We start from the raw sequence: 27,484 nt of genomic DNA on the forward strand, positions 1-27,484 counted from the left end.
TAGTAAGTGGTATTCGAGGATTAAAAGATAAATATTGTCATTCATAACACTGAAGAATAAGTGAAGAAAAGCATGCAGAGGTGACAATTTTATATAAAAATGTATTTATATGAATGACAGATACTATAAAATCACTGAATGAGTGATCTGTGAATGTATATAGTATCAATATAAATTGATACTACACATGGTCTATATATATTATGTGTTAATATACTGTAATAATTGCTCTACTAGAATTAAAATATATAATTTTAGTGTTTTAGGACAGCAAATTACTGACTAAGTTTGTAAAGTGTATGAGCTAGTGATGTCCTACTTTTTAATGTGTCATGATATTTTTAAGATGGTATCTATCTCTCTTACATGAAGATTCCAGGAATCCTAACTATATTAAATCACATATTAAACATATTTTCTCATTTCTCCAAATTCAAGATTTTAATTCTCTTTAATGCCCTATTTTAATTGGAATGTTGCTAAATCCGTTGACAGTCTCACCAACCATTTTAACAGCCTTTTAATTTGTCGTCTAGAAAATTATAACTCTTCATTAACTTTGGAAGACACAAGCATTGCAGTTGTGATGTATCATTCCTCATTTTATTAACAATCTACTTAATGAAATTCAGGCTTTGAGCAGATGATAGTGATAATGGAAGTACTTGCCCTGGATTTTTTTCCCTTTCACAAAATTAAGAATTTACTGATAAGCATAATAGGAGAACAAACATCCAATTCTTCCAGAGCACAAGAAGTAAAAACTAAAGAAAGAGAATTTTCAGCCCACAAAGTTATAATTAATATCTATCTGAACATTTAAACAACTGACCTATCTCATTCCCACATCATTTGTCACAGTATGGAGACACTGTGGAGCTAGGTCAGCCATTCGGTATTTACAAACCACCCCCACTTGTATCAGAAATATTTGGGTAGCAAGCAGGTGGCCTAGAAAGGATACTTCTTTGGGGGGCACCCTAAGAATGTTAGCTCCATACGGAAATCACTTGTAACTGGCAAATGCTGTTATCACAAGATTTTACTCTAAATATTGATTATGGGGTATAAGGATGACCAAATATATTCAAAGACATTCTAGAGAAGTCAAAGAGTTGGAGTTGACTCTACGGAGACACAGAATGAGCTCATGGGGTATTTGAAGACCATGTGTGCCCCTCTCTGCTCATTTTACAGAAGACAACTGAGGTATAAAGTGGGGAGATAAGCTGTTAAGGAAATGGCATTAAGTTAGTGCCAGAATCCTATGTACTTTAGACTATGAAGCTGTCTGTCTGGTCTACCTTTATTCTCTGCTTGTGCTAGATGTGAAACATTGCTTAGAATTAATCTCTTAAGAGTGGTTTGGAAGAAGACTCAATTGGTAAGATGCTTGATATGTGGGCCTGGGGAGCTGATCTTGGATCCCTGAAACCCACAGAAAATGTAACCACATATGAATGTAACCTAAGCACTAGTGGGTTCAATGAGGGACTTCTCAAAAAATGGCGTAGAGAATAAATGAAGAAGCCATCTGACACTGAACATCAGCTTCTGGCTGCACACATACTTGAGCATGCATGTGCCTTTGTACTAACACACACACACACACACACACACAGAGAGAGAGAGAGAGAGAGAGAGAGAGAGAGAGAGAGAGAGAGAGAGAGAGAGAGAGAAGAAATAATAATCTCAAAAGGAACTCTCCAATTGAGATGTACATTTCCAGAAGAGAAACTAAGAATTATGGTTTCATGGAGGCAAAGCTGTCACCTTGCCTGTTGGTTTCAGCCAGTGTCCTGTCTGGCAGAAGAAGGCATAGCTACTCCATGAATCCTGTAGGAAACAATATGGTCATACATCATCAACTGAGTACTGCTATACAAAAGTAAAGGAACAATTCTACACAAAAGTAAAAGAATGATTCTGAAAGATAACTTTAGGAGAAAAAAAGCATCTTTTCATGAGGTTTTGTCTGGGCATTTTACTTTTTTCCCAGGTTTATGTAGTGAATGTTGTAACACACTGAGATTAATTTTCACATAAGGCCTATTTTTCCCATGGGAATCAGACATCATTTCAGTTTTTGTTCCTTTCTCATATCAAGACACTGTCCTCCCTAGGGATGATTTGTGGTATAGGTGGAAAGCTTCCCACAGATAAACACAAAATGAGACAGAAAACTCCAGCAAGCCTTACATTATCTCTTGGTTCCATTTCATCTGTTCTGGGGCATCTGTGCACTTTGGACCATACTTTAATCGATAACCAGAGGGAATATAATACACAAAGACAACTAAACCAGATAACTGTATGGCCTATTTATATTTGTTATCAATGGTATTTATGTATTCATTTATTTATTTTGCTTCATTTTATTATGAATTTGTTTATTTATTCTTGAAATAAAACTATTTCTCCAGGCTGGCCTTGTGATAATCTTCCTGCCTCGGTCTTCTGAGTACTGAGATAACAAACAGGAGCCATCATGCCTGGCCTGTTACTGACTTTCTAAAGATACTTGATAAAAACATATCATAATCATATAGTCAGATTGCTAGAGATATGAATAAATATTTCTAATAACATAGCAATTATATATATTAATGAATATAATTATTATTTTAATGTATTTAATGTGTAATGTTACATGTGATTTATATAGCCTACATATTTAAGTGTGCACTTATGTACATATACAACAATGTACATAGTTAAGGAAACAAACTAAACTTCATGCATGCAACAATTCTGCATTTCTTAGGATTGAGTTAATTATGAGATATAATTGTCATAAAAGGATTTTTGATACGTGTATGTGACCCAGTATATTTCATTTCTTAATGGGGCTATAAATAATATACTGTGATCCCTAGGTTTAATAAATTATCACTAGGGCAAAATGACACAATTTATGGTATGAAGAGATTATCACATATGCTCGTGATGGATTTAGGAGATGATATGTGGGCAGAATTTATTATTGTTTTGGGGTGCATACCAGATTCTAAATGCAAACCTGAAATATAGACCCATCTCAAGCCCATATTGTGTGTTCTCCTACTTTGACTTCCGTATTAGTGTCATTTTAAAATAAAACTAATTCATTGTGCCAAAGTGAATGATGTGAATAAAGGTCAATAAGGGATGGTGTTCCTTGAAGTCTGATAATAAAATGTGTAAGAATCAAAGCATCATCTAAAAGAATCAGTAAAATGTATAATATATCTGTATGAAAATACTCATGATAACTAAAGAAATCATATTGCAGAAAGCTATTTTAAGAAAATTAAAAAAGCATTGTGGACCATAAACACAAAATGGGATATCAAATAAATAATTTAGATAACTCCAACTTTAAAACTACATTTCACATAAACACAGCAGCCAAAAGGCTAGAAAAGAAATATATCAATATGTCAATTGCAATTGCTGTTGGAAGATAAAATAATAGGTTATCTTAATTTTATTCTTTATAGGTTTTTTTCAATTCTTTACAATGACTATGAATTGCTTTTATAACTATCAAATAGCATTAGTTATGCAAATGACTCTTTAAAGTTGAAACACCTCATCATCTGAAAGCTACCCAGCATCCTGTGCAATAACTTCCTCAGGGGTGCCAGGTTATATACAGTGTTGTTCAGAAGTTCTATGTCCCCCAAACTCTGAGCTTTCATGAGCATTAATGAGCACACAATTCTCCCAAAATAAACATTGAGATGAAGAAAGGCTCTGAGTACTGAACATTGTATGTTAAATATTTGTTCTAATTATGAATAGCACAATTAATTTCATCTAAACGGATGCTTAATAAAATAAGAATAAACTGGTTTAAACTAAGTCCCTAGTTGTCTGGGGTTCATTCAGGTCCCAGCTTAACAATTATTTACATTTAGTATAAACTAATTTACTGTTATTATCATTTTTATTAACGTCATCAATTTCTCTGATTCGCTTTCACACATTCAAGAGGAAACAACAACACTAATTTTCCAGCCTATAATTTCTATGTAACCATCAAGCCTGGTACATCTCTTATATGAAATTAATTTTTTCTTATGTTAGTTGTTTGAGGTTCAATTCTGATCAAGTGAAATTTAAAACTCTCCCTTACCCCCTAAATTACAAACTTCCAACTCCAGAGTCACTTTAACTGTTTCCTATAAGATGATAATTTATGCTTTTTTCTGATATAAGCACATTATATCCTTCAAAATTGAAAATATTGTTCTATGTTTCCTTTCTTTCCCTTTAAGGGAAAAAATGTCAGGTAATAGCAACAATAAACAGGAGCACTGCATATTCTTAAGGGGTGCGTGTATGTTGGGGAGTGGTTCTACAAATATTTTTAAAGGCTCCTTTTGGCTCAGAATAAAGCAATATACCAGGACTGCCACAGGAACAGGAGCTGGGCTGTGAGAAGCCATCATCTGAATACACTAAGAAAATGTAAGCAAAAAATTGCAAATAAAACTGCTTATATTCATGTAACTTGTTTGGCGACAGCCGTATAGCATAAGGAAAGCTGCTATAACTCATAACAGCATCTTGTAATAAAACAGCTCTATGCATCCCTCTCAAACTGCTCAGTGCTCAAATCTCATCAGATGGCTGACTAAGCATTACACTTTGGGACAGTAAATCTGTTTCCAATATGGTCTACATTCACAGATACTCGCTTTAGTATTCATACTAAGACACTTCCAGCTAAGTACTTATAAAGAAAGGGTAATCATATATTTAAATATCAGGATGCTATTTTCTCTGTCTATTTTAGTCATCTAGTTCACACTAGAGAGAGACTAAATGGGTCTCAGGCAACCTTCACCAAATGCGACTCTGACTCTCAGCTCTGCTAGCTTGTTTCTGGAAGCCTCAACTTCCGCTCCCATAATGCCATGTTTCTGCCTCCCATGGAAGAGGAGTCGCTCTGCAGTCTGGGCATTGTGAAGTTCTTTCTACCTCACCAGCAGTAGCTTGTGGGTTTCTTGGGAGCTGTGACGGAGCATGCCTCACTTCTGTCTGCATCCCAGGCTCTGGAGCGATACCACTGACAAAGCCAGTCTCGAGTGAACCGTTTGTCTGACTGACTGGTTGCCTTGGCTTACTCTTTTTGACCTGCTCAGATTTGAGGCTCAGAAACCTTTCCATAGCCCTAAGGTGGGTGAGGCTAACATGAATAGCAGGTTGCATTTTAGAGCCGTTTACAGACATTTATTCTCAGGGATCCAGCCTGGTTTGTGCTTTGGAAGAAGAGATTGCTCTGATGGTGGTATCGAACCACTGTGATTCGACACAGTGGGTGTCGAATCATTTATTTCTCCGTGGTATTGTACCTCCAAAGGGGATTGCGTACACACAGTGACATGGCACACACTTGTTAGGGGAAACAAGGAGCATTTTCAGAAAGACTTTGTCGCAGTTGTTTTTATTCAGGGAACTCTCCTACCCTGTAGACAAGTATTTTGGCCCCTATCACTCCAAGTAATTTGGAATTTTAGGTAGTTCTCATGATAATACTGTTGAATAGCTACATCTTTGATGAGTCTGAGCTCCGAGTGAGTAGGAAAGGCTCCCTAAAGCTCACCCCTCTGCCTTTAGTAATTGTCCTTAGATGGTTTTTAAGGGAATTTTGTCTTTATTTGCTTAGGTTAGAAACTGGAGACCTGGGAACCTTATAATCAGCCATTTAATCATAACAATGTCATCCATCTCTTTTTTCCTTAGGATTTATTTATTTACTTATGTGTATGTGTGTGTGAGCCGGCTTGGGTTTTTGTGTAGCACATGCATGCAGTTGCCCATAGAGGCCCGAAGAAGGCAATGGAGGCCCTGGAACTGGGGTTGCAGGCAGTTGTGAGCTGTTGTGTGGATCCTGGGGACCAAACTCGGATCCCAAACAAAAGCAATATGTGTTTGTAACTGTTGAGACATCTCTCCAGCCCCTAGATCTCATCTCATAGAAGCTATATATCTCAGACACAGCCTGGGACTAGGTTTACCAGGAGGGTTTTGGGGATCTTTGGTCTAGAAGCTATGTGACTTTTCTGCTATACACTAAGCAGAATTCAGAGAGGGAAAGAGAGCTTCCATGCTGCATAGTGTTTGCACAACAGCCGGTCAGGCAGTGTGGAGAGAAGGAAACCACATCTTTTGGCATCTTAAATGTTTAATACCTTCATGATGGCCGGGTTCAGTCTCCTAGCCTGAACTCCCCCTCAGAGTTCAATGACTACACACGACTATGTTTGAGTGGATAGCAACTTTCACATACATTTATATGGTATTTCAAATTATTTAGATATTTCATCCATGGTAGGCATTTGAACTAATTAATAGTCATTGTTTTTAAAGATGTTTGCTGATTTCAAATTATTTAGGCATTTCATCCATGATAAGTATTTGAAGTAATAATCACTCTTTTAAAGGATGCTTTTCATTAATAACACTCACTGTCAAGATGACCCTTTCTGGAGCTGGAGAGTAGGCTCGGTGTTTAAGAGCACTTTTTCCTTTTGCAAGGGACCCAGGTTTGGCTTGCAGCACACATATTGGGCAGTTCACAACCCCATCCAACTCCAGCTCCTGGGGATTTGACACATTCTTCTGGCTTCTGCAGGTACCTGGCACATGTGTGGAACACATTCATGCATACAAGCAGAATACTCAGAGACATAAAACAAAAGTTAATATGTTTTAAAAAGAGAACACTTTCTATAGGTACTAAGACATAAATGGAGGAAGAAGTTTCTGGTCCAGAAAGACTCTCCTAACCTCCCATGGCTTGCTGATGGATCTGCTTAGAGTTGGGTCTGTCTGATTCAAACTGCCTGCTCTTCTACTGATGTGAAGGAAGGTAGGAAACTCGAATTGCTGGAATGTGTGCAGGACAATGCTGAGCATGAGCAGTGGGGTTGGAGAAACTGGCCAGGCTTCTCGGTATGCTAAACGCTCCCCTCTCTGGCCCCTGCTCTCTGTTCACACAGGACACACCAGGAGAAATGCAAAGGTGGCTCGAAAGGGTTAGGGGGAGGTTGGTGAGGACACAGTGAGGAGCTGGCAGCAACAGCAGGCTAAGGGTGGCCTACCCTATCACCTAGCAAGAGCGGGGAGGCGAGAAGGGTCTCCTTTTGTTCAGAGAAGGAGAAAGAGCTGGCCAAAAATAAAAGCGAGTGACAGCGAGACAAGCTAATGGCCTCAGTCCCATGATATAATAGCATTTATGTGGACATGAACAAGCAAAGGAAAGGGGTTTCACCTGGTGCCTTGAATGTCTCTTTACCATTGTTAGGCTATAAGCAGATTCTTTCTTTGATGTCAAGGTCAACTGTGTGAACTTGGAAACCACAATGAACTTAACCAGCAGGTGATGGAGCTGAATGACTGTCAAACTAGAAACCAGCAGAAGCAAGGGCTTTACCTCTACACCCCGGAGCACATGTTCCCCTAGCCACCACACAGAGCTCCCAGAGATGTCTTTTCTTCATCTTTCAAATTTGTGGTGAGTGTTCACTGGTCCCTAAGGACCTGCCTGGATCTAATGTTCCAAGGACATGGCATTTCTGAGTTTCCAGGCCCTCATCATCTCTGGTACCCAGAGAAAGAGCATCTGTCACATCAATGACACCACATTTGGATCCCGCCCTTTATTTTTCTCTTGCTAAGGTGTTTAATACTGACAGTATAATAGAATAAATCACAGCCATCAGAGCTGGGAGTGACACTGGCCACACACATTAGAGATAAACAGTCAAAAATCACTCACCCATGCCTTCCCCTTTGCCCGAAGCCTCTGCTATCTGACAACACTAAGCTTGAACTCCGATTTCCATCTGGCTGCACAGATCAGAGTGCCAAAATAACCCTCTGCATCGTCCTAATGGCTGTAATGATACTCTGCTCTCCAGCAGCCTGCCTGCCCACACCATCTCAACATATGGATTGGATTGCTTCCCTCCGGCAAGTGTTGAGGGAAATATGGGTGTTACATAGTCGGTCAACAAACAATTTGCAGCTGCCGCTACAGTGAGATCGCCCAGGTGTAATTCTCTTTCCACACCTTACATACAAATTACCTGGCCTACATTGAGCAACTCAACCTTGGTTGTCCTTGAGCAAAAAGGCAATTTTCCAGCTTCATAGAGTACTAGGAAGCATATACTAACCACTCAGAAAATTCAACCAATTAACATTACTTTCACAGCTCTCCGTGTCAAATGAGATCAGGTGAGTGTGGAGTGCTGTAAAGCATCAGGCAGACCCATCATGAGGAAGACATAAAACTCCAGAAGAACCATATTCTAAGAGTGTGGCCTGATCAGTGATGTGAATGGTGGATACCTTAAAGATACCATTCTTATTCTTATTCTTCTTTCTCCTCTCTGATAGATTGATGCATGTAATCTGCATGAAAAGTATTTATACTCCTTAAAGTGATTGATGGGAAATATTATTAAAACATTTTTATAAGTTATTTGATGTGATGCTTAATCTTGATTGTTGATTAAATTTGGAACCTTCTAAGAGACACACCTGTGGATGGATCTGCAATAGTATTTCTTGGAAGGAGTAACTGAAGGGGGTAGATGCTCCCCCAGGGTGGGCAATACATTCTGGTGATAGCCTAATATTAGGAGACCCAAAACGTGCTCTTTGCCCACCTGCAATGGCATCTATTCTATTGTTGCTACTGTTGCTCTTGGCCTTCGCTGGCATGGGAGCCCAGTTTCTTGGGATTGACAATGCAAACTGAAGAGTGTGGCTCTTCAGAAGTTCTTGAGGACGTTTGCCCCTTGGATCTTCAGAAGCTGCTCTCCTAACACACTAAGCAGCTACCATGCTCTCAGCCTCTCCAGAACAGAGGCAGTCAACATTGGACTATCCAGCACACCATTTTATGACTATTGATGATCCCCATGTGAAAAATTAGATAAGGAACTACCCATGAGCATTGATAACATTACTGCTGGATTTTGAAGTAGTTAGAAGATCAAAGGGATTAATAGAAAGATGTTGTAAAGGTGTTCTGATATCTGAAGCTGAGATTATGGCATGTGCCATTAATTATATTTTTGTTAACTTCCCAATAAATGCATGAGATATATGAAAAGAAATGAAATTCATGTTGTCTTTCTTTCAGGTAACATGCAGGGCTGTCCTAGAAAGTGTTCAAGGTATCCAGGCTCATAGGTGCAGCTCACTGTAGTATGGATGAGAGTGTGATGGGTCTGGGAAAGCCATCACAAACTGGAAAATCTTGCCTTCCAACAATCATTTCTCAAACTCCACTAGTGGAGGCAAAATGGCAGGCATGAGAGGAAAGGGTGTTAGGTAGGGGGATACAGATGGAGGCCTTGGGAAGAGACACTCTCCCTCCAGACTCTGGTACATGACCAAAATCCCTTGTTCAATACACATTGATTAAATATCCACAAATACTGTGCTGGCTGCTGCTAAGGGAGCAGGGGCATGGTTGTGGCCCACAGAGAACTTAGGGAGCCTGTGTATGGCTTCCTACTGTGCGCTTTGTGAGATCTGACATGGTAACTTCAAAGGGGGAAAACAATGGGAGACTTTCTAGGCATGTCATGAGAAATCCCTTATGAATTGAAGACACTATCAGTAGCTACAATGCCAAGCAGGCAATTTTATGTTTTTACAGTGTTTATGTGACTCTGAAACTATTCTAAAATGAAAAGCTTATTAAAATTCTTCCTAAAACCCAACCAAACCACATATGTAAACAGAAAGGCACAAGATTCCTTCTGTAAAACAGTCTGAAATGAATGGGAAACCTTATAAAGTTTAGTTATATTTAGTAAGGATTAAATTGTTGGTGCAAGTCAAGCCCCATGCTTTTTCAGTCAACCTGCCATGTCCCGAAACACAGGCACCACACTGGCAGCCTCGGGGAAGTCACTGCCCTGTAGAATCTTCTCTTGGCCCACACAATGACTCTGAAAAGGAATTAGCTGCCACTTTTCTTAACCTGATTGACACCGTCAGCAGAGACTGAGGCAAAGGCTTGTGAACAAGTTGCTCCGTTGGGAAAGATTTGAGAGAGCAGAGTGAGGGACAGGAACAGAAGCAGGGGAGGAAGGAAATCCAATTCAATGATGAGTCACAGCGCTGCTCCCTGCCTTGAGGACCTCATGGGAACGGAACCAGGACTTCCCATGGAGCCTTGGGCCCTGCATGGCAGAATGAAGGAAGGCAGTTTATCACACCTATCACAAGTTCACCTTTTATTTTCTTAGCTCAAATCAAAAAAGCCACCAGCTGTTGTCGTCCTGAACTCCTACACTTCATTGTCCTACCCAGGAGTACATTCAGCCCCTCAGTAGCAGGAAAGACCAGGGCAAGAAAGGAAGTCAGGATGTCTCTAGAAGCTTACTTTGCTCTGTGAATGAGCCTACTAGGAATGTTAGAGATTTCATGAGCAAAATCTAGCTTCCCTCTTTTCGTCTGAAGTTGGAAGATCTAGTAGAATTAAACCAGATTTCCACAATGAAACCAATGTGCCTTTCCTAAGAGGTACTAATTCTGGACATGTATGCTCCAAGTGAGAGTACTATTTAGCACATCATGTGCTTGAAAACCTAGTCTACTTCATCTATCTATCTGACCTGTCTAGTCCCTGTGATTAGGGGACATTCTGCCTCTGTTATAACTACCCTTACTCTTAATACACACTCACTCCAGAAAGGAGGTAGAGACACACTACATGTGACACCCTTTCTCAGCATCTTCACTTTTTAATCTGAATGCAACTAGCCTATACTTCTTCCCATGGAGATACCAAATTCATCATTGCTGCTTTGACTTTGAGGGTGTTAGATCAATTAACATAATTAATTGATTATGAACTATATCCCCAGCCAGGTGCTCAAATTAAATCTCCACTTAAAATGTTTAACAGCAAGCAAGATGAGGAGAAGCAGAGCGCATGGAAGAATCAGGCCACCTGCTTCTCCTGCCTCAAGAGCAGAGGAGTGGAGCATGGCAATAGACTAACTTGTATTGCTTCTTGGGATGGCACGTGGCAGGCCACAGTTGCACGAACACTAAAGTGTTGGCTTCTGGTTGGGCTAATGGAATATATAACTTGAAACCCAATAAAAAATTAGGGTTGATCTAACAAATCTATACTGATAGGCTTCTAAATGAAAAATGAGAGTTGAAGTCACCACTACACTAAGAACAAGGCCTATAACCCTGTGAGTGCCATCAGTCACCAAAGAAGGGGCTAGATTAGGAAGTGTGTCTGTTCAGGCATAGGATGATGTACTCAAATTTGATTTATATAAAAATATAGTCCTTAGGAGCTAGAGGGATAGCTTAGTTTATAAAGTGCTTGCCTTGTATGCACAAGGATCTGAGTTTGATCCCCAGATGACACTGTAAAAAGGCCAGTAGTGGTGCCATTACTTCCAATTCCTGTGCTGGGGAGGCAGGCGAGGGTCAGGCAGCATGGTCTAAGCAGTGTGCTCAGTATGATGAGAGACTCTGTGTTGAAAAAATATTTAAACCTGAGCAGGACCTGAGGAGCCATATGGCAAGTCTCTCTCTCTCTCTCTCTCTCTCTCTCTCTCTCTCTCTCTCTCTCTCTCTCTCTCTCCCTCCCTCCCTCCCTCCCTTTCTCCCTCTCTCCCTCTCTCTCACACACACATACACTAAATAAATTAAACAAATGAGCAAATCAATATAATATTTTAAGTATCCACCTTTAGGGCATCCTCCATCCCACCCCTCACATGTAGGAAGCTGTGATGTAACTGGTCTTCAGGTGGGCTTCAAACACTGGGCTTTTTCAACTCTCCAGGGCAGCAGACATCCCACCACCAGTCCAGAGACAGAGATGTCCTGGAATGTGGCCAGGTTCACTGCCTCCTTGGTATTCAGCTATGACAACTGGGTAGTGTGTGATGGTCTCCCTGCTGTTCCATCTCTGGCTTTCCAAAGCAGAAAGTGTTAACTGGGTCAGCCCTGTGAAGAGCTTTTGCAGCGCAGACAAATGTCAGGGGACAAGCATTAAATGAAATGTCACTGAAAACTAAGGAGAATTTGAACCCAAGGCTGCCAGGTGAACAGGGGTCCTTTTAAATCTGATGGTGAGTCACCTGAATCCACAGTCATTTGAAAAGAGATTAGTTTGGCCTATGGATATTTCTGCTGCAGTTGCCTGGAATTTTCTTTTTAGGACATTACAGTAATACTTGCTCCCCCCACCCCCACCCCGCCCCCCACTCCCGGGCTTTTATCAATGTTCCACCTGCAAAAACTAGATCCATAGAAACAAATTTAACCCTCTGGAATTACTTTCCAAATACATTCAACATTTTGGTTCAAAGTGCTACAAATAAAATCAGTGCTTTAATTCCCAGCACATGGGGCAGACCTTACCCGCACAAGGACACACCGAGAAGCAAGCATTACCCAGTCAAGGTGGCTCTAGACATAGGGGAATTTAAAAGAAAGTGCTTCAAACTATTTTTAAAATAAAATGCATCCCACTGGGACTGCAATCGCCCAATGCCGACTATTCACAAATCAGGGAACAAAGAGAAGCTTCACATTCTCCGTCTCTGGCCAAAGGAAAAGAGAGAGAAGTAGAAGAGGTTGAGCTGAAAACACAATACAGCCCACCTGACTCTCTCTGTTGATTCTTTTTCATTCTTGAAAAGATGCTTCTGTCTTGGGGAAAATGCATTAAGCATAATGCTCAGAGTAACTTTGGCAAAATATTCCAAATATTATAAAAGGCTGTTGAACATTATTAGATAAGTCTGTGCTGCAGTTATTTTTAATATCTTTGTGCACATTCGATATTTGCTCTGATGGTTCCCAGCAGAGATTTATGACTGAAGGAGACCTGACTTGAGGCTGAGAGGCGAGGAAGGCAGCTCGTGCTGGAGGAATATCGAGTCACTTGGTAGAGTGAGAGTCTGACTACAGCAGCAGAACCAGAGCTTGTGAGGCATGCATGCCAATGAAGGTGCTCACGGAGTGAACGAGAACATGGATTCATTCTGGGGGACATGCAACAGCCCCCTCCTACCGAATCTCTAAGGATGCTTCTGGGATTGCCAGAGCTGAAAATTAAATTATAAGCCTCAAACATGACATTGAAAATGTAATGTTTCCTTTAATCCTATCAGTGTGGTGACTCATCAGTTGGTGGTGTAGCACTAGCCGTGAATCCAGCCTGCAAAGCATAGTGAGGCAGACCCTGACCACTACTCCATCCTTCACTGTGCACATTTTTCTCAAGTTTCCAGTGAAAAAGTGGTGTCCCATTGCTGAGCATATATACTCCTAAGTTCTTCCACATGAGCAGCAAAGGAGGTCTCCACAGATGCTCCACTACAAGAGCTGACACCAGCCTAGAATGATGGTATTCTGTCACCAGCACCCAGATACAAGGACCTGAGACTGCAGTTCAATATGTAAGCACCATGTCCTGCAGCAGAAAACATTCCTGTTGGCTTCTCATCCAATAGATTGTGGTGTTGCCAGGCTGAACAGACAGCTAGACAGACAAACATGCAATGGTGTCCTTTTCTATGCTTTAAATCATCCTCATTTGAAGGAGAGACAAGCCAATAATAAAAAAAACCCAAACTTTCCTGCATTATATCTATAAGTAAAAGCAGGACAGCTCAGGGTACTTTGCTTAGCTCCTATTCATGGAGAGTCTCAGTAAGCTAAGTCTACCTCAGCTAAGTCACTCTGAGACAACACAAAGGCACCCTGTAAGGGCTGAAAGAATATGGAAGGCACAAAGTATCACCAAAGAGAAAGCCCACAGTTGAAGTCCCTTGTGTGAATAGGTTTGGAATAGACAGAGATTTTGGTACTCTACAAGGAAATGAATAGAGGAGATCATGATATGAGTATTTGACTCAAAACCCTTCTCCTCTGTCTCTTATTTCTCCTTGTCTGTCTCTATCATTTCTATCTCTATTCTCTCTCTCTCTCTCTCTCTCTCTCTCTCTCTCTCTCTGTGTGTGTGTGTGTGTGTGTGTGTGTGTGTGTGTGTGTGTGTTTGTGTGTATCTGTCTCTTTCTCTCTGGTTCTACCACTATACCTCTGAAGCATTACAGATTAGATGCTGGGCTAGGGGGCTTTGGTCATTTAGGCAAGTGCTCTATTTGGGAGCCATGTCTTTGGTATTTCAACTTTCTACCTCAATCTGTGGACTAAATAAAAACATACTTTGGAGACAAATAAGACCTATGCCTATTATACTTGTGACTTCTGGCTTAGGAGACAAAAATCAGACTGCCTCTAATTACTGAGATAGGAAATAAAACTAACATTTGGAATAAGAAATCAAACACAGCCAGGCACAGTGCATAAAGTATAGTGAGGCTATTGCAGTGCCTCATCAAGGTTCTTTTCTTCTCCTGTCCTTTGATTGTCTGAGTCCTCATGGGAGCTCCTTATTTTTTGGCACATTTTGCCAAGATGATCACACCAAGTCCCAGGAGATTATTAACTATCAACTACTCCATCTCTATACTTTCTATATGGCTCAGGCTTCTCTCCAGGACATCAAAAAATTGTACAGATAACTGCCTGTTAGACATCGTCACTTGCATGGTGTAAGAACACCTTGAGTTCAAGGGGTCACAGTCTCACAAACAGTCTTAACCCACAAGCAAGTTCATCTTCTGTTTTAAGCCCTGGGGATTAGCACCAGCACAGAGAGAGCTGGAAGAGCTGGGAGCTGCGGCAGCATCCACAGCTCTCCTTTCATCCTCACTCTGTTTGTCCCATGCCATCACTTCCCAGAGAGTCTTACTTCAATCTTCCAAGCATCTTTAGTTTTCCCATTAAAGTTGCCAGTGGGCAGATAAAAAAAATGTTTATTCACTTGTGCTCAAATGTACACACAGAGACATACACACACACACACACACACACACACACACACACACACACACACACACACACACCTCTGCTCAGAAGTTTGAAGTTTGGGCCTATTTAGCAGATGACAGAGAATACGCACTAGTCTGTGTTTTATACATTGGAATATACATAATACCATCTTTCTCATAGCTTTCCTTGCCATAGACCCACTTGAGGTATTCTGCTTATACTCTTGCTCTTGACATAGGCAGGCAGCTAACATGATTGGGGAGAGTATTCCAAATACTTAGAGCATTCTACTTCTATGCTAAGGTACATGTCTGCCATTCCAGAAAAATTTGAAGAAGCAATCCATGCACTTTTGCTTCTGAGGTTCTTTACAAGCACTGACCTTTCCAGGCTCTTAATCACAAATGCAGTATTTTCCTATGGAGGAGAAATCAGCCATCACCAACCTGAGTCCCAGGACAGCAGATACATCGCCACATGCACAGCATCATGAAATGCTAAGTCCAGCTATCCTTGTGATCCTGATTCAGGCCAGTAGGTTTGCATGCTTAAACACATTAACTCCCAATGCACCCACTGGCAATCCTGTTTCCCTGTGACATTTTCTATAAACAGAAGCCAACGCAAATGTCCTAAAATGCCACTAAAGTCTATTTCCCTCTACCACCCCAGCTCCTTCACTCCCACACATTTGGCTAACACAGATTTCTTTAAATCCTTAGGACAACCAAACTTTGCTACTTCTGGCCTTTGCATATGTTTTTGTTGTTTGTTTTACTAACCATTCTCTTGCATCATAGATGGCCCATCTCTTATTTGATGCTCAAGGATATCACAGTTTAGGGGAGGCCACATCTTTCAGGATGATGTCTCTCAACTATCCAAAGTTTTTCTTTCCATAGGGCTTATCATACTATATTTAATTATATATCTATTATATAATGCCTCTTCAAAATTGACAACCTTTGTTGGATGGTGTTTTTACCCATTTATTGTCTTTTTCCAAAAAAAATTAGTTATTATTATTATTATTATTATTATTATTATTATTATTATTATTATTATCTGGTGGTTAATTTGAAGAGATACCCTAAAAAGGCAGTGTTTATAACCTACAGCAATGTGTAGTATACAAAACACATAAGGGAAAGGCCTTAGGAAAGGGGACATCTAAAATTATGGAACAGATGTATGTTGCTAAAACATCGGTAGGTTCCCATTGGAAGAAAAACTTTAAGATGAATGAAGAAACATTAATGGGCATGATGTGGTGAACACCAACATTAAAAAGTCAAGAAGAAAGACATCTTGGAAGACTACCTACAATAAAAGGCTTGTGGTACCATCTTGGAAGACTACCTATGATAAAAAGGTTGCAATATCTTTCCTAAAGGCTGGGCAATTAAAGCAATACAAATGGATTTTGAGAGAAAACAAATAAGTTTGTGAATTAAATAGAAATAAATATTCACAGGGACACTTGCAAAGTGCAAGTAGTATTTGGAAAAACATCACAGAGAGATCTCAGTGCTGAGCATTGAAGGCATTGGGGCACCTGTTATGAGGTCAGTGAGTTTTTCTTTCTAACTTCTGATAGCAGAACCTGTCTTTCCTACAAGTAATCCTATTATCTCAGCTTTAATAGAAACCTACTCTCTGTTATCTAAAAGCACAAAGAAGGTCTGAGTTTCAGAAATATCCCACCAACATCACAGAAAATTTATTAGAACACGTTCAAATGACTAGTCTAGCTGAAGGTTTCTTGGCAGTGTTCTGCTGAAGGTTTGAAAACATTGTTTTAAAAAGGAAAGGCCCATTTTTCCATAGTGCTTCCAAGTAAGAGGACTTTGACAGGGAGGTCTTCTACAGACATCTTCAGGTAGACATCTCTGAAGAGAGAAGCCAAAATAAGAAAATGAGAAGCAAGAGAAGATAAGTGCAGTGTGAGAGGTATTGCTAGGTCTTCTAGAGATGTCAGTGAAGACATCTTTCCTCATAAGCTAATGAGAGTTGGGACAGCACCACTTGTAACTAAAGTTGTCTTGAGAAATAGAAACACTATCCTTTGAAGTGCTATAAGTAATAGTGTCTTAAGGAAAGCCCTAGGAAGAAGGGAGAATAAAACATTGGGATGAAACTCCAAGGACTGAGAGCTCCACAGACAATGAATGAGAAATGGAAAATGAGTGGAAAAAAATTTACATCTAAAGCTGAATGTGAAGTTGCCAGTAGTCAACTGTTTGATGGATAACTGCTGTACCAATGCCTTAAAGACTGAAGTTACTGGAAAATACATACCTATTCCTAGAAGAGTAATGAATACTAACACTAAAACTACAGAAAGGATCAACTCAAAGAGACAAGGTGCCTAAATTTTAAGTGGTGAGAAGGTGTTAATTTTCATCATGGATTATACAGATTAAGTTTTTTCTTAATTAAACTCATTCCTGAAATACATATTTATTTACATATCATACAATTCACACCTTTATAAAACTGTGTCCAAGGACCTTACCATACACTGTCTCTTTCAACCTTTTTATTTGCAATATGTAAACTTGTTTGACTAGTGTCTTTTTTCCAGTGTGTTGGGATCAATTGACAGTTGCGAGATGATTTCATTCATTCGTTTATAAAAATTGGGACATAATGTGTGAGTTATGTTCATCTTTGGAAGCGAGAGTTATAGTCTACAGGGAGTCAGACTCACTCTCTCAATAAGCTGGAAGAGGGATTCTCAGTTTGAAGATGTCATGGCGGTCAAATGCAAGGAAATGAAAGATTTCTGCTGTCTAAAATATTAGGAATGTCAGAGAATGGATGATTGCTACTTATACTAGTCATAGGAGGATTAAGATAGCAGTCATTATAATATCTCCAGTTGAATTTATGAATGGCAGCATCTATATTATGACAAGTGCACACCTGAAGGAAACAATTCCAATATTAACAATTGGTTGAAACTTTCCAAAAGGAAGGAAAGTGGCAGTCTTTTTTCAGTTTGATGCAGGTCACTTTGGTACTACACACAGCATTGTCTATCATAAATTGCATACATAGGTTGTGCATTCTTCATTCTATTACCACAAGCCTCTTACATGAAGGAATAAGAATCTGAGTTAGTCGACCAGGATATTGTAAATCATGTAATACTGAAAGGTCATAGAGGCTTCCTCATAGAGTCCTGCAGACCTTGTAAAACAGCAAGACAACCCCCCCCAAAAAAAAAATGGAAATGCTATGTTATTCTCTGCTGCACTATGAAAAGAAGTATTACTTAGGGGTAGTAGAATGTATTTATGGCAATCTTTTCAAGTTACACTTTAGTCTTGCAAATAGTAACCAAACCCTCCAACCTCATTAAAACCTAAAGGTTGTTCCATATAGCTAAATAAAAGTGCTGGGGTTTCCACTTCACAGCAATGATTTTAGGATATTCACAAGAGATATTTAGAGAGATTTGTGGACAGGAATTCTTGCAGGTTTCCAATGTATCCAAGGTATTCAAAGTACCTTCACTATCTAATGTCAGCTAAATCAATACAGATAAGTGTCTCTAGCTTGCTAGTGGATCGTAAATTTCTGGTTCATTAACATGGGCTACATTTATGTTATGCCAAATTACACAGAGCAAAATTTATTGCACAAATTATTTTAAAGATATCAGAAGTGAGAATGTAGTTTATAAAATACTCAGATAAACTTAGCTTAAAATGTACATGTGTGTGTTTACACATTTCTAAAGTACATTAAAGTGTTAGTGACATATATTGCCTTTTTTAGAACTGACTGAGCAAATAAAAGCAAACTTTCAAAAATCCAATTTTCCCTAATTCTTTATTTAACCTTGGCCCAAACAGCTTGAGATACACAGAAGAATTCAATCGCCCCCCCTCCCCGGCCCCCGCCCTCAAGAGACTTGAACTACTAACTAGAAGGGAAGGCTTTTTGAGGAATAGACACCAGGGTGAATCTTCTGGTCCACTTGGCACAGCTTTACACAGCAAGCAGCCAGTTCTGCTTAGGTAACCAATATCGTTCATATCCTAAACTTACAGCATTCTTGATCACCATTTCGGGTTGAGAGGTTGGGCAATAGGTGATGACTACAAGGAATGGTAGGGAACCTTTGCTGGAGGCTCAGTGAGGTTTCCTTCCTAGCAAGTTTCCTATGGCTCATTTAGAGTAAAGGCGGTTTCCTTCCTATCAAGTTTCCTATGGCTCATTTAGAGTAAAGGTGCTGTAGGAGGAATCGATGCCAGGAAGTCTAAAAGGGTGGTGTTTATAGAATAGAATTGCATAATAGGGTAACAGACCATGAAGGCTGGGGCTCCAGGTAATAATGACTTCCTACATGATTAAGATAAATTTCAAAGTGCTCATTCATAAAGAGTTGGAAATTGAACATCAACCTTCCTTCCCACCAGATTTTGGAGGTCTAACCATTGGGTTTTGTTAACTCAAACATAGTTTGTCAATATGACTCATTGTATGTGAAAACTGTTTCCACTTCTTATGTACCTGACCTTGGATAATTCAGTTAATTTTTCCATGACTCAGTTTCCTAATCTATTAAAAAAAAGTGGGGGGCAGGGGAGAACGAGCAGCACCTTACAACATTGTGAACACTGAGTTTATACAAGTCAAATGCTTGGATTGGCACTCAACACAATGTACTCGAGGACTGGTAGAATTCTTTTCCTCTTGTTGCTGTTGATGTTAACTAAAACAATGTACTCATCCTTGTGGAGCACAGAACGCAGACAAGAGGTGTAGTCACATAGATATGCAGAAGCAGAAGGAATTCAGGTCTGAGGCAAGGTTCCTAAGCCATGCAGAACAGCTGCATATCACATTGCTCTGCACCCGAACTTCACAGTCCACAAGAACAGGCTCATGCAAAGTGCTAGGGAACTTGGCCGACCTCCATTATTCAAAGTAGAACCTGTTTCCTGAGAGGCAATGGGGTTCGGTGCAACCAGGTGTCAGACCACTGCTTACTTTTGTCATGCGCATTAACTCCAGAACTACTTGAATGCTATTTAGTGAAGGATTAGTCATTTACTAATTAGTAATTACTCCAGTGACCACAAGATCTAAGGTCAGCAATTCTCTCCCTTCACACCAGGAGAAGTACCACACCACGGTGGAAGCCAGACAGGTAATTTACATGTCTCTAATTTAGAGGAGAGATAATGTTAGAAGAAGGCAGAGAAGGCATCTGTGTTGGAAACAGTGTACAAGCAATTTGACAGGAGCCTCCAACGCTTCTCCTGGGGACACCTGGCCCATTTCTCCTGCTGGGATATGGCCTGTTGTCCTGTTTGATCTCTCAGCCAGCCAGCTTGCGGAGCTGGATAAGGTAGGACCCTGGACCCCCACATCACTTTTATTGGATGGCAAGTCTTTTCTATGGGAGCATCTGGAGAGCCAACCAAGTGTGTTTGCCAAACTTGCTTGTATGTGAGAAGCATGTTTGTTTTATGATCAGTGTCTTGGGTTTTAAATAAAGAGACTTTAGGAGCTGATCCCACTATGATCCTTGCTAATGTACCTCTAGGCTAATAAGTACGGAGATGATCCTGCACTTTGATTTCATGAAAAAGAAAATAAACTGTAAAATGCATGGCATTTAAAAATTATTGTTATTACTGAGTATAAAATTTATTTTAACCCTCTCTGTAGTGGTTCAGTCTCAAGCTGCATGTGCCACTAGCCAGATTGTATCTCCAGTTACTCCCCTCCTTAAATATGCGCTTATTTACTTCCTGCAGAGTTCAATTTTAGAACCCATCAAAGTAGATCCACTCAGCCTCTGACTACATTTTCATGCATAAATTCATAGATGCCTTCAGAAGGAATTGCACTTACATATGCAAATACTTCCCAATGCCTTTTCATTTCTACTTTTGGACTGCACAGTTTTTAATTCATGCAAACACATTACGCAAACAAATATGGACTCAATAACAACACACGGCATGTGTGAATTGTTAATTGCAAAGCCATGAGCTTAATACGGCCACGCTACTTCCATTATTATCATCAATGGAGGGACCCATGGTGAAATAGGAAGAATAAAAAAAGTATGCTGGAAAATAAAATTCCAGCACTTGATTTTGTGTGATGTAAATATCAATAAGGGAAAAGGTGACAAGCAAATCCTCAGCTCAACAATAACCTGGAAGCTGCAGCTTGGTTCATGATCCAGAAGCCAAGGTATACCTTCCATAGGGTTAAGGAGCAAGAACGTCATCTATTTCAGCCTAGAATTACAGGACACAAAAATGACACAAAAGCCACGACAGGAAACTGAATCTCTCAACCACACTGCATGTCTGCTGCACTTTATTTTATTTTAGCAATGCCCTTGGACACAATGGCAGGCATCCTAATTTCTCTGTGTTCATAATGTGAGCTTTCTGCTCATTAATTAAACGAGGAGTCCTTCCCGTTTTCCTTCCACTTCCCACTGTCCGCTACGTGGGGCCAGGTGTGAGCTTAATAAAACAAACCACATGTTGAAGTTACTCACAGATCAAAGGCATTTAATCCAGAGCAGTCATCAGACAGCCCTGTTTTCTCCTGGAGGATCAGTACATGTCATTTTCATGAAGAGGATGTAGAGAAAAATAAGACTAAAGATCAAATAAAAATTGTTTCCTACAAAGGTCTACAATGACAAGAAAAGCAATTTCAACTGTTCATTGATTTCTCAAAAAATATTTTGTTAACTATAACAGGAGCAAGGATCAAATGGGAGTATCTGAACTTATTCTCAGAACAACATCTGGCCTGTACATTTATCAATCTTGGGCACTATACTACTTAATTGCACATATGTACATTTTTTTTCTATAAAATAAAAAAGTAAAATAGGAGAATATGAGGAAGCTAAGAAGCCAGGGATGGATTCCATGTGTGGTGATCTCTTTATGAATTAAATTCATCCCAGTCTTTGCTGCCGGGGACAGAAAAAGAAATCAGGAATTGGTATTACAAAACAAATGATGCACTAACCCAGCTGGACAGGGCCAAGCCCCCGGGTGCCTGCTGGGTGACCCCACCTAGTGCAGCCACTGCTGCTGCTTGTGCATTCACTTTTGCCTTCGTTTTGCTGAGCCATGGCTGTGACCAGAGCACACGCTTGGCCAGCGTTCCAGAAGCACAGTGCAGAGCAAGGGAGACGTCGACTCTGACCTCCACACTGCCCGGCCTCAGTTCACATGTCTAGACAACTGACAGTGGAATCCTGCATGGCTACTGGACATGAAGAGAGTGCCAACTGTTCGTGTCTGAGAGAGAAGTCTTCTTAAATCAACCGAGGAGTTGCAATAAAAGTGAGTCTTGGTAAGGGCAAAGGCAGAACTGCATGGATGCAACTGGACTAAAATGTTTATGTTCCCACTTAGACTCTGAAACATGGAACTAAAAACAGAACTTAGACTTGGCATCACACTGTGTGTGTGTGTGTGTGTGTGTGTGTGTGTGTGTGTAACTTACTATTATTGTGCCCAGGAAGTTCTGAAATGTCTTTTAATACATACACATCATTTATTCAAAGTGAATATGACTGAGAATGCCAGTATGTGGATGGAGCAGTCAAATGAGTTCTTAGAGGTTTAGAGTAAGCTTCAAAGAAGAGTGGGAAATCACCAGATCTGCCAGGCAGAGATTTCTATTGTCTCAGGAATACCTTTTATGAAGCCAAGGACATGCTCCAAGTCACACCTTAAGAAACCTATCATGGCAGTTCTCTGAAAGCAGCTACCATATTGTTGAGGAATCTAGTGCCCAGCATAACAAGAAGGGGCTTTTCGCCCACAGGAGTCAGACAGGGCAAAGGTTTGTTTCTACCCAAGCATTAGTTGGACAATTTGCTTGCTAACTTGCCTTACTATCAGTGTTTACCAACTTCAGTCATCACCATTCAACTGAGCAAGCCAGGATTGGGGCTGGAGTCTAATGGGTGGGCCAGAGCTACCTACCTTGTCTGGAAAACTCATCCGATTCCCGGTGCACCAGGTCTGTGACTCGGTTTCCGTAGTGCATTCTGCTGTCGTGGTCATAAGCCTTCAGGGTTTCACTGGAGCTGTAGGACTTCTGCGTGGGCACACGGCAGTCTTCACTGTCCAGGGAGGAGCTGGTGTAGCGACACTCCTTGCCACAGCGTCCCCTGGTTAAAGAGCGATGTCGTCGGTCCTTTACATCCATTATTCCAGATGAAACAGAACTCCACGACTTTCAGAAAGGGCAGGCTAGAGTATTGACACCTTTCACTTTAGCCACCTAGAAGTATAAAAGTAACAAAACAAGTAAATAACAAATAACAGACTGTGATTACAAGCAGTGAGGTCTTCCTTCAGTTCTGACTCAAGTGAAAACATAAATGGGAAACTTGCCAGTGTGCACAACTTCTTTGGGAAAGCTTTGTCCTTAAACCATCAGTCTACACAGAACTCCAGACAATCAATTCATTTTTCTTCCTGTCGAGTTTAATAGCTATGAGGGAAAGAAATAACAAAAAGCCTCATTTCCTGATTGTATGTGCACAGATAAAGTGATAAGCCTGTCACTTGGGTAGGAGATCTAGTTATGAAGTTGATCAAAGCCAAACTGACTTTGTTCTACTTCATTATTGGATGTTTGTTTGTTTGTTTGCTTGTTTTGGTTTAGAAGGATTACTGAGAAAATAAATATCAAAAGAGGAAGAAAGGAAGGAAGTAGGAAGAAGAGAGGATGATAGGGGAAGGAAGGAAGGAACAAAAGAAAGTGAAGTATAGGAGCACATTTGAAAATATTAGTGATTTGTTGTGACAACAGGTTGTTCAATGGGCCTGAAGAATAATAATAATACAGGTGTTGATGACATGTAAATTTATCTTCTGTGTGTGTGTGTGTGTGTGCGTGCGTGCGTGCGTGCGCGCGCGCGCGCGCGCATGTGCAATGACACAGTAGACTTTTGGAGATCAGAGACAGCCTTGGGTATTGGTCCTCTGCTGTTTTTCTCTGTTGTGCACTCCCAGGCTAGGCTGGCCTGTCAGCAGCTGTGTGTTCTCCTGGCTCCACCTCCTATCTCTCTGAGTCCTGGGAGTGCTATAGTGTCCAGGTTTATACAGCTTCTTGGGATTCAAACTCAGGCCCTCATGCCTGCAATGCTAGAGCTTTACCTACGGAGCCTTCTCCTCTGTCCATTGCTGATTTCTTTAGGCAGTCTTCAGTAATCCCCAACCTGTGTTCTCTCAGTTGGAAATCTAAATCTGAAAACAGCTAGCTACTCCTTCCCAGGGACTCATCAACAAGAGAACTTACTGAGAGATGTGTATCCCACATAACCACCTCTTCATTAACCTGAATTTACACTGACCCTCCCAGGGCCAGGAGGCCTGTTGAAGAAAGGGAAAAATGCAGACGAACTACGCATGTGATAAAGAAGTGGATGGGAAGGAACTTCTCTAACATATGAACTGGCCCGTGTCCTGGCAGTGTATGCCAAGTATCACTGAGAAAACATTAACCTTCTGCCTAGCGAATAACAACAAAAATGCTTGGGCACACCAAGACCCAAATGGTAGGTTCTTACTGATTTCATTTGCCATGCAAAATAGCATGGACCACAGGGCCAGGGCCTGGACAGAATGGACAAACACAAATTTTAATTAAACTGGAAAATAAAGCCCAGAGCCAGGGTAATGATTTTTCTCCAGGCTACTGTTGCTCACTGCCTCTTCAATATGTCAGGAAATACTTGGGGAACAGATCTGCAGTTTTCAAGCCCCCTGCTCTGCACTGGCTATTTAGACACTGAAGTAGGACATCTCTGTGTACAAAAGGACTAAGCTGTGTGACCAGTAGTGTAGACAGCATGGGGCCAGAGACACCAGAAATGAAGTCATTCTCTCTTTCTCTCTTCATATAGAGACCTTTTATCTCCAGGATCCTCCTAAATAAACCCTTAGTCCACTTTATCAAATACTGCCTGAAGTGTAGGAAATTCTGTTTAACAATTGGCAATGAGAAAGAGTGCACACCTGTTACAAACCCCAGGAACAATTATTCATGTGCCCTAGTTGCTTAGATAATAAACTATATAGTTTCCTGGAGTCTGGAGTTCCTCAGTTAGTAAGTTAAGAAACACCTTTGAGCTTCACTAGTCAAGACCTTAGGACCTTTTTGAAGGACACTGATAAATTGGCATGGAAAATTTTTTTGCTATAATCAATTCGATTATCATTATATCAATGTAATTCCCAGAGGCAAAAAACAAAACAAAACAAAACAACAAAAAACCCAGCCTTTGTCTTTAATTTCAGCATGATTTTGGAATTCATGCATAGTCTATTTGAGTGTGTAGTCATTGAGGTTTAGCAGATGCCAATCTAACCATGACCACTCATTAGCCAACATTCTTGTTTAATACCTGTCTAACTCTTGTAACTTGGCTCTTTAATTAGTCAAAATGGAAAAGAACAACACCTTCTTCACAGGGCATTTATTAAAATTAAAACAGTATTATAGCAAATTTCCCAGTGTGGTGCCAAGAATGTGAGTAGGACTTGATAAAAGTGCATGTTTCACTCTTCTGACTATTAACATGCTCCATTCGGGTATGTAGTCAGAGTCTTGCATAAGGCACTATGGGGAGATAGTAGATAATGCCCAGAAGCCACTGTTCTCCTACAGGCCAGAGCTTAAACTAGCTGATCAAAGAATACCTTCAGACTGATGAAGAAAAACAAGACAGTGTCACTAATACTACAGAGTCACAGGTGGTTTTGAAGATTGAAGGTTATCGTTCAGTTTCATAATTTGCTTCTGTTTTGCTTCACCGCTAGGTTTATTCATTTTAATATCATCAACGTAGCAGAGCTTAAAATTCCCATATTTATCTGTTCCACTTTGCACTGTGTCAAAAGGTTCTCTCTTGCTTTTGCTCTGTGTTGCATATTTTTACATGCTTTTATTTTATTATTGTATTTTATTTGATAAAACCATGCCCACAGTGGGAGCCTAAATGTTTTTTATCTGTTAGTAAAGTATAGGGTCATTGGGTTTAGACATCTCTATACCTGCCTTAGCCATCCAGTGTCCTTTCCCTAATACTCTTCTTTTTCTCAGCTCTGTATTACTAAGTTGAGTTTGTCAGCAGTAGCCCCTCCAAATAAGTGTTAGAAATTTACATGCAATGACACAAAATTAGTCACATTTTATAGAAACCTAACGTCTTCAGGAACTAGGCAGAGTGAGAACACAACCAGTAAAGAACAGTTTTGCATTTGGTTGCAAATTTAAAAATTGTCAATATGAAAAACAACAAAACGAGAATTTATATGAAAATCTGAATCCCTGGCTTCTTTTAAGAGTCAAGAGGCCAGAAAAGTACTTCTTGACAGATGGGATATATATGCATGTTTCCCTATTCTCCTCATAAATTGTGGATGAAAATAATAAACTCAATACATAAAACAATATAAGAAAATCTTGAATGGTGCAAAGAGAATACACCAAAGTACCAATTACACTATCCATGAAACAGTACAATTTCTTTGTGCCATACATATCTGATATGTAGGTAAGGGAGATGACATCCCCAACCATCAGTGGGCACAGACAAAAAAAATATATAAAAAGAAACAGCAGCAGCAGAAGAAGAAGAGAAAGAGGAAGAGGAGGAATAGGAGGAGAAAGAGGAGGATGGGGAGGAAGGAAAAGCTGACAAAATCAATCTGTCTGTATCAAAGACTGAAAAACAAACATCTAATAAAAAAATAAAGCCTTTAGATTTTTTCCTTTTATTTTATTTTACAATACCACTCAGTTCTACATATCATCCACAGATTCCCTTGTTCTCCCCCCTCCTGCCCCCCTCCCCTTCCTCCCAGCCCAACCCCATTCCCACCTCCTCCATTGCAAAGCCCCCCCCCCAGGACTGAGATCAAGCTGGTAGACTTAGTCCAGACTGGTCCAGTCCCCTCCTCCCAGACTGAGACAAGCATCCCTGCATAAGCCCCAGGTTTCAAACAGCCAACTCATGCAATGAGCACAGGACTTGGTACTACTGCCTAGATGCCTCCCAAACAGATCAAGCCAATCAACTATCTCACCTATTCAGAGAGCCTGATCCAGTTGGGGGCCCATCAGCCTTTGGTTCATAGTTCATGTGTTTCCATTCGTTTGGCTATTTGTCCCTGTGCTTTATCCAACCTTGGTCTCAACAATTCTTGCACATATAAACTCTCCTCTTTCTCACTAATTAGACTCCTGGAGCTCCACCCAGGGCCTAGCCGTGGATCTCTGCATCCAGATCTCTCAGTCGTTGGATGGGGTTTCTAGCACGACTATTAGCTTTTGTAGAGCAAAGGATACCGTCAACAAGGCAAAGCGACAGCCTACAGAATGGGAAAAGATCTTCACCAACCCCACATCTGACAGAGGATTGATATCCAGAATATATAAGGAACTCAAGAAATTAGACATCAAAACGACCAACAGTCCAATTAAGAAATGGGCTATAGAACTAAAGAGAGAATTCTCAACAGAGGAAACTCAAATGGCTGAAAGACATTTAAGGAATTGCTCAACATCCCTAATCATCAGG

General features: G+C 40.4%; 1 protein-coding gene across 9 annotated transcripts in view; it reads right to left on the bottom strand.

Annotated features, from left to right (window-relative positions):
* The window catches only part of Tenm2 (teneurin transmembrane protein 2), a 1,236,692-nt gene that overhangs the window by 921,549 nt on the left and 287,659 nt on the right, over nucleotides 1-27,484 (bottom strand). For all 9 annotated transcript variants that reach the window (XM_028864303.2, XM_028864310.2, XM_028864309.2 and 6 more), the window contains exon 3: nucleotides 22,875-23,175. In XM_028864303.2, the coding sequence (XP_028720136.1) occupies nucleotides 22,875-23,100 (226 nt within the window). In that variant the 5' untranslated portion in view covers nucleotides 23,101-23,175. The remainder of the gene's footprint in view (nucleotides 1-22,874; nucleotides 23,176-27,484) is intronic.

The sequence above is a fragment of the Peromyscus leucopus genome, chromosome 8b (assembly GCF_004664715.2).
Source record: "Peromyscus leucopus breed LL Stock chromosome 8b, UCI_PerLeu_2.1, whole genome shotgun sequence".
Lineage (NCBI taxonomy): Eukaryota > Metazoa > Chordata > Mammalia > Rodentia > Cricetidae > Peromyscus > Peromyscus leucopus.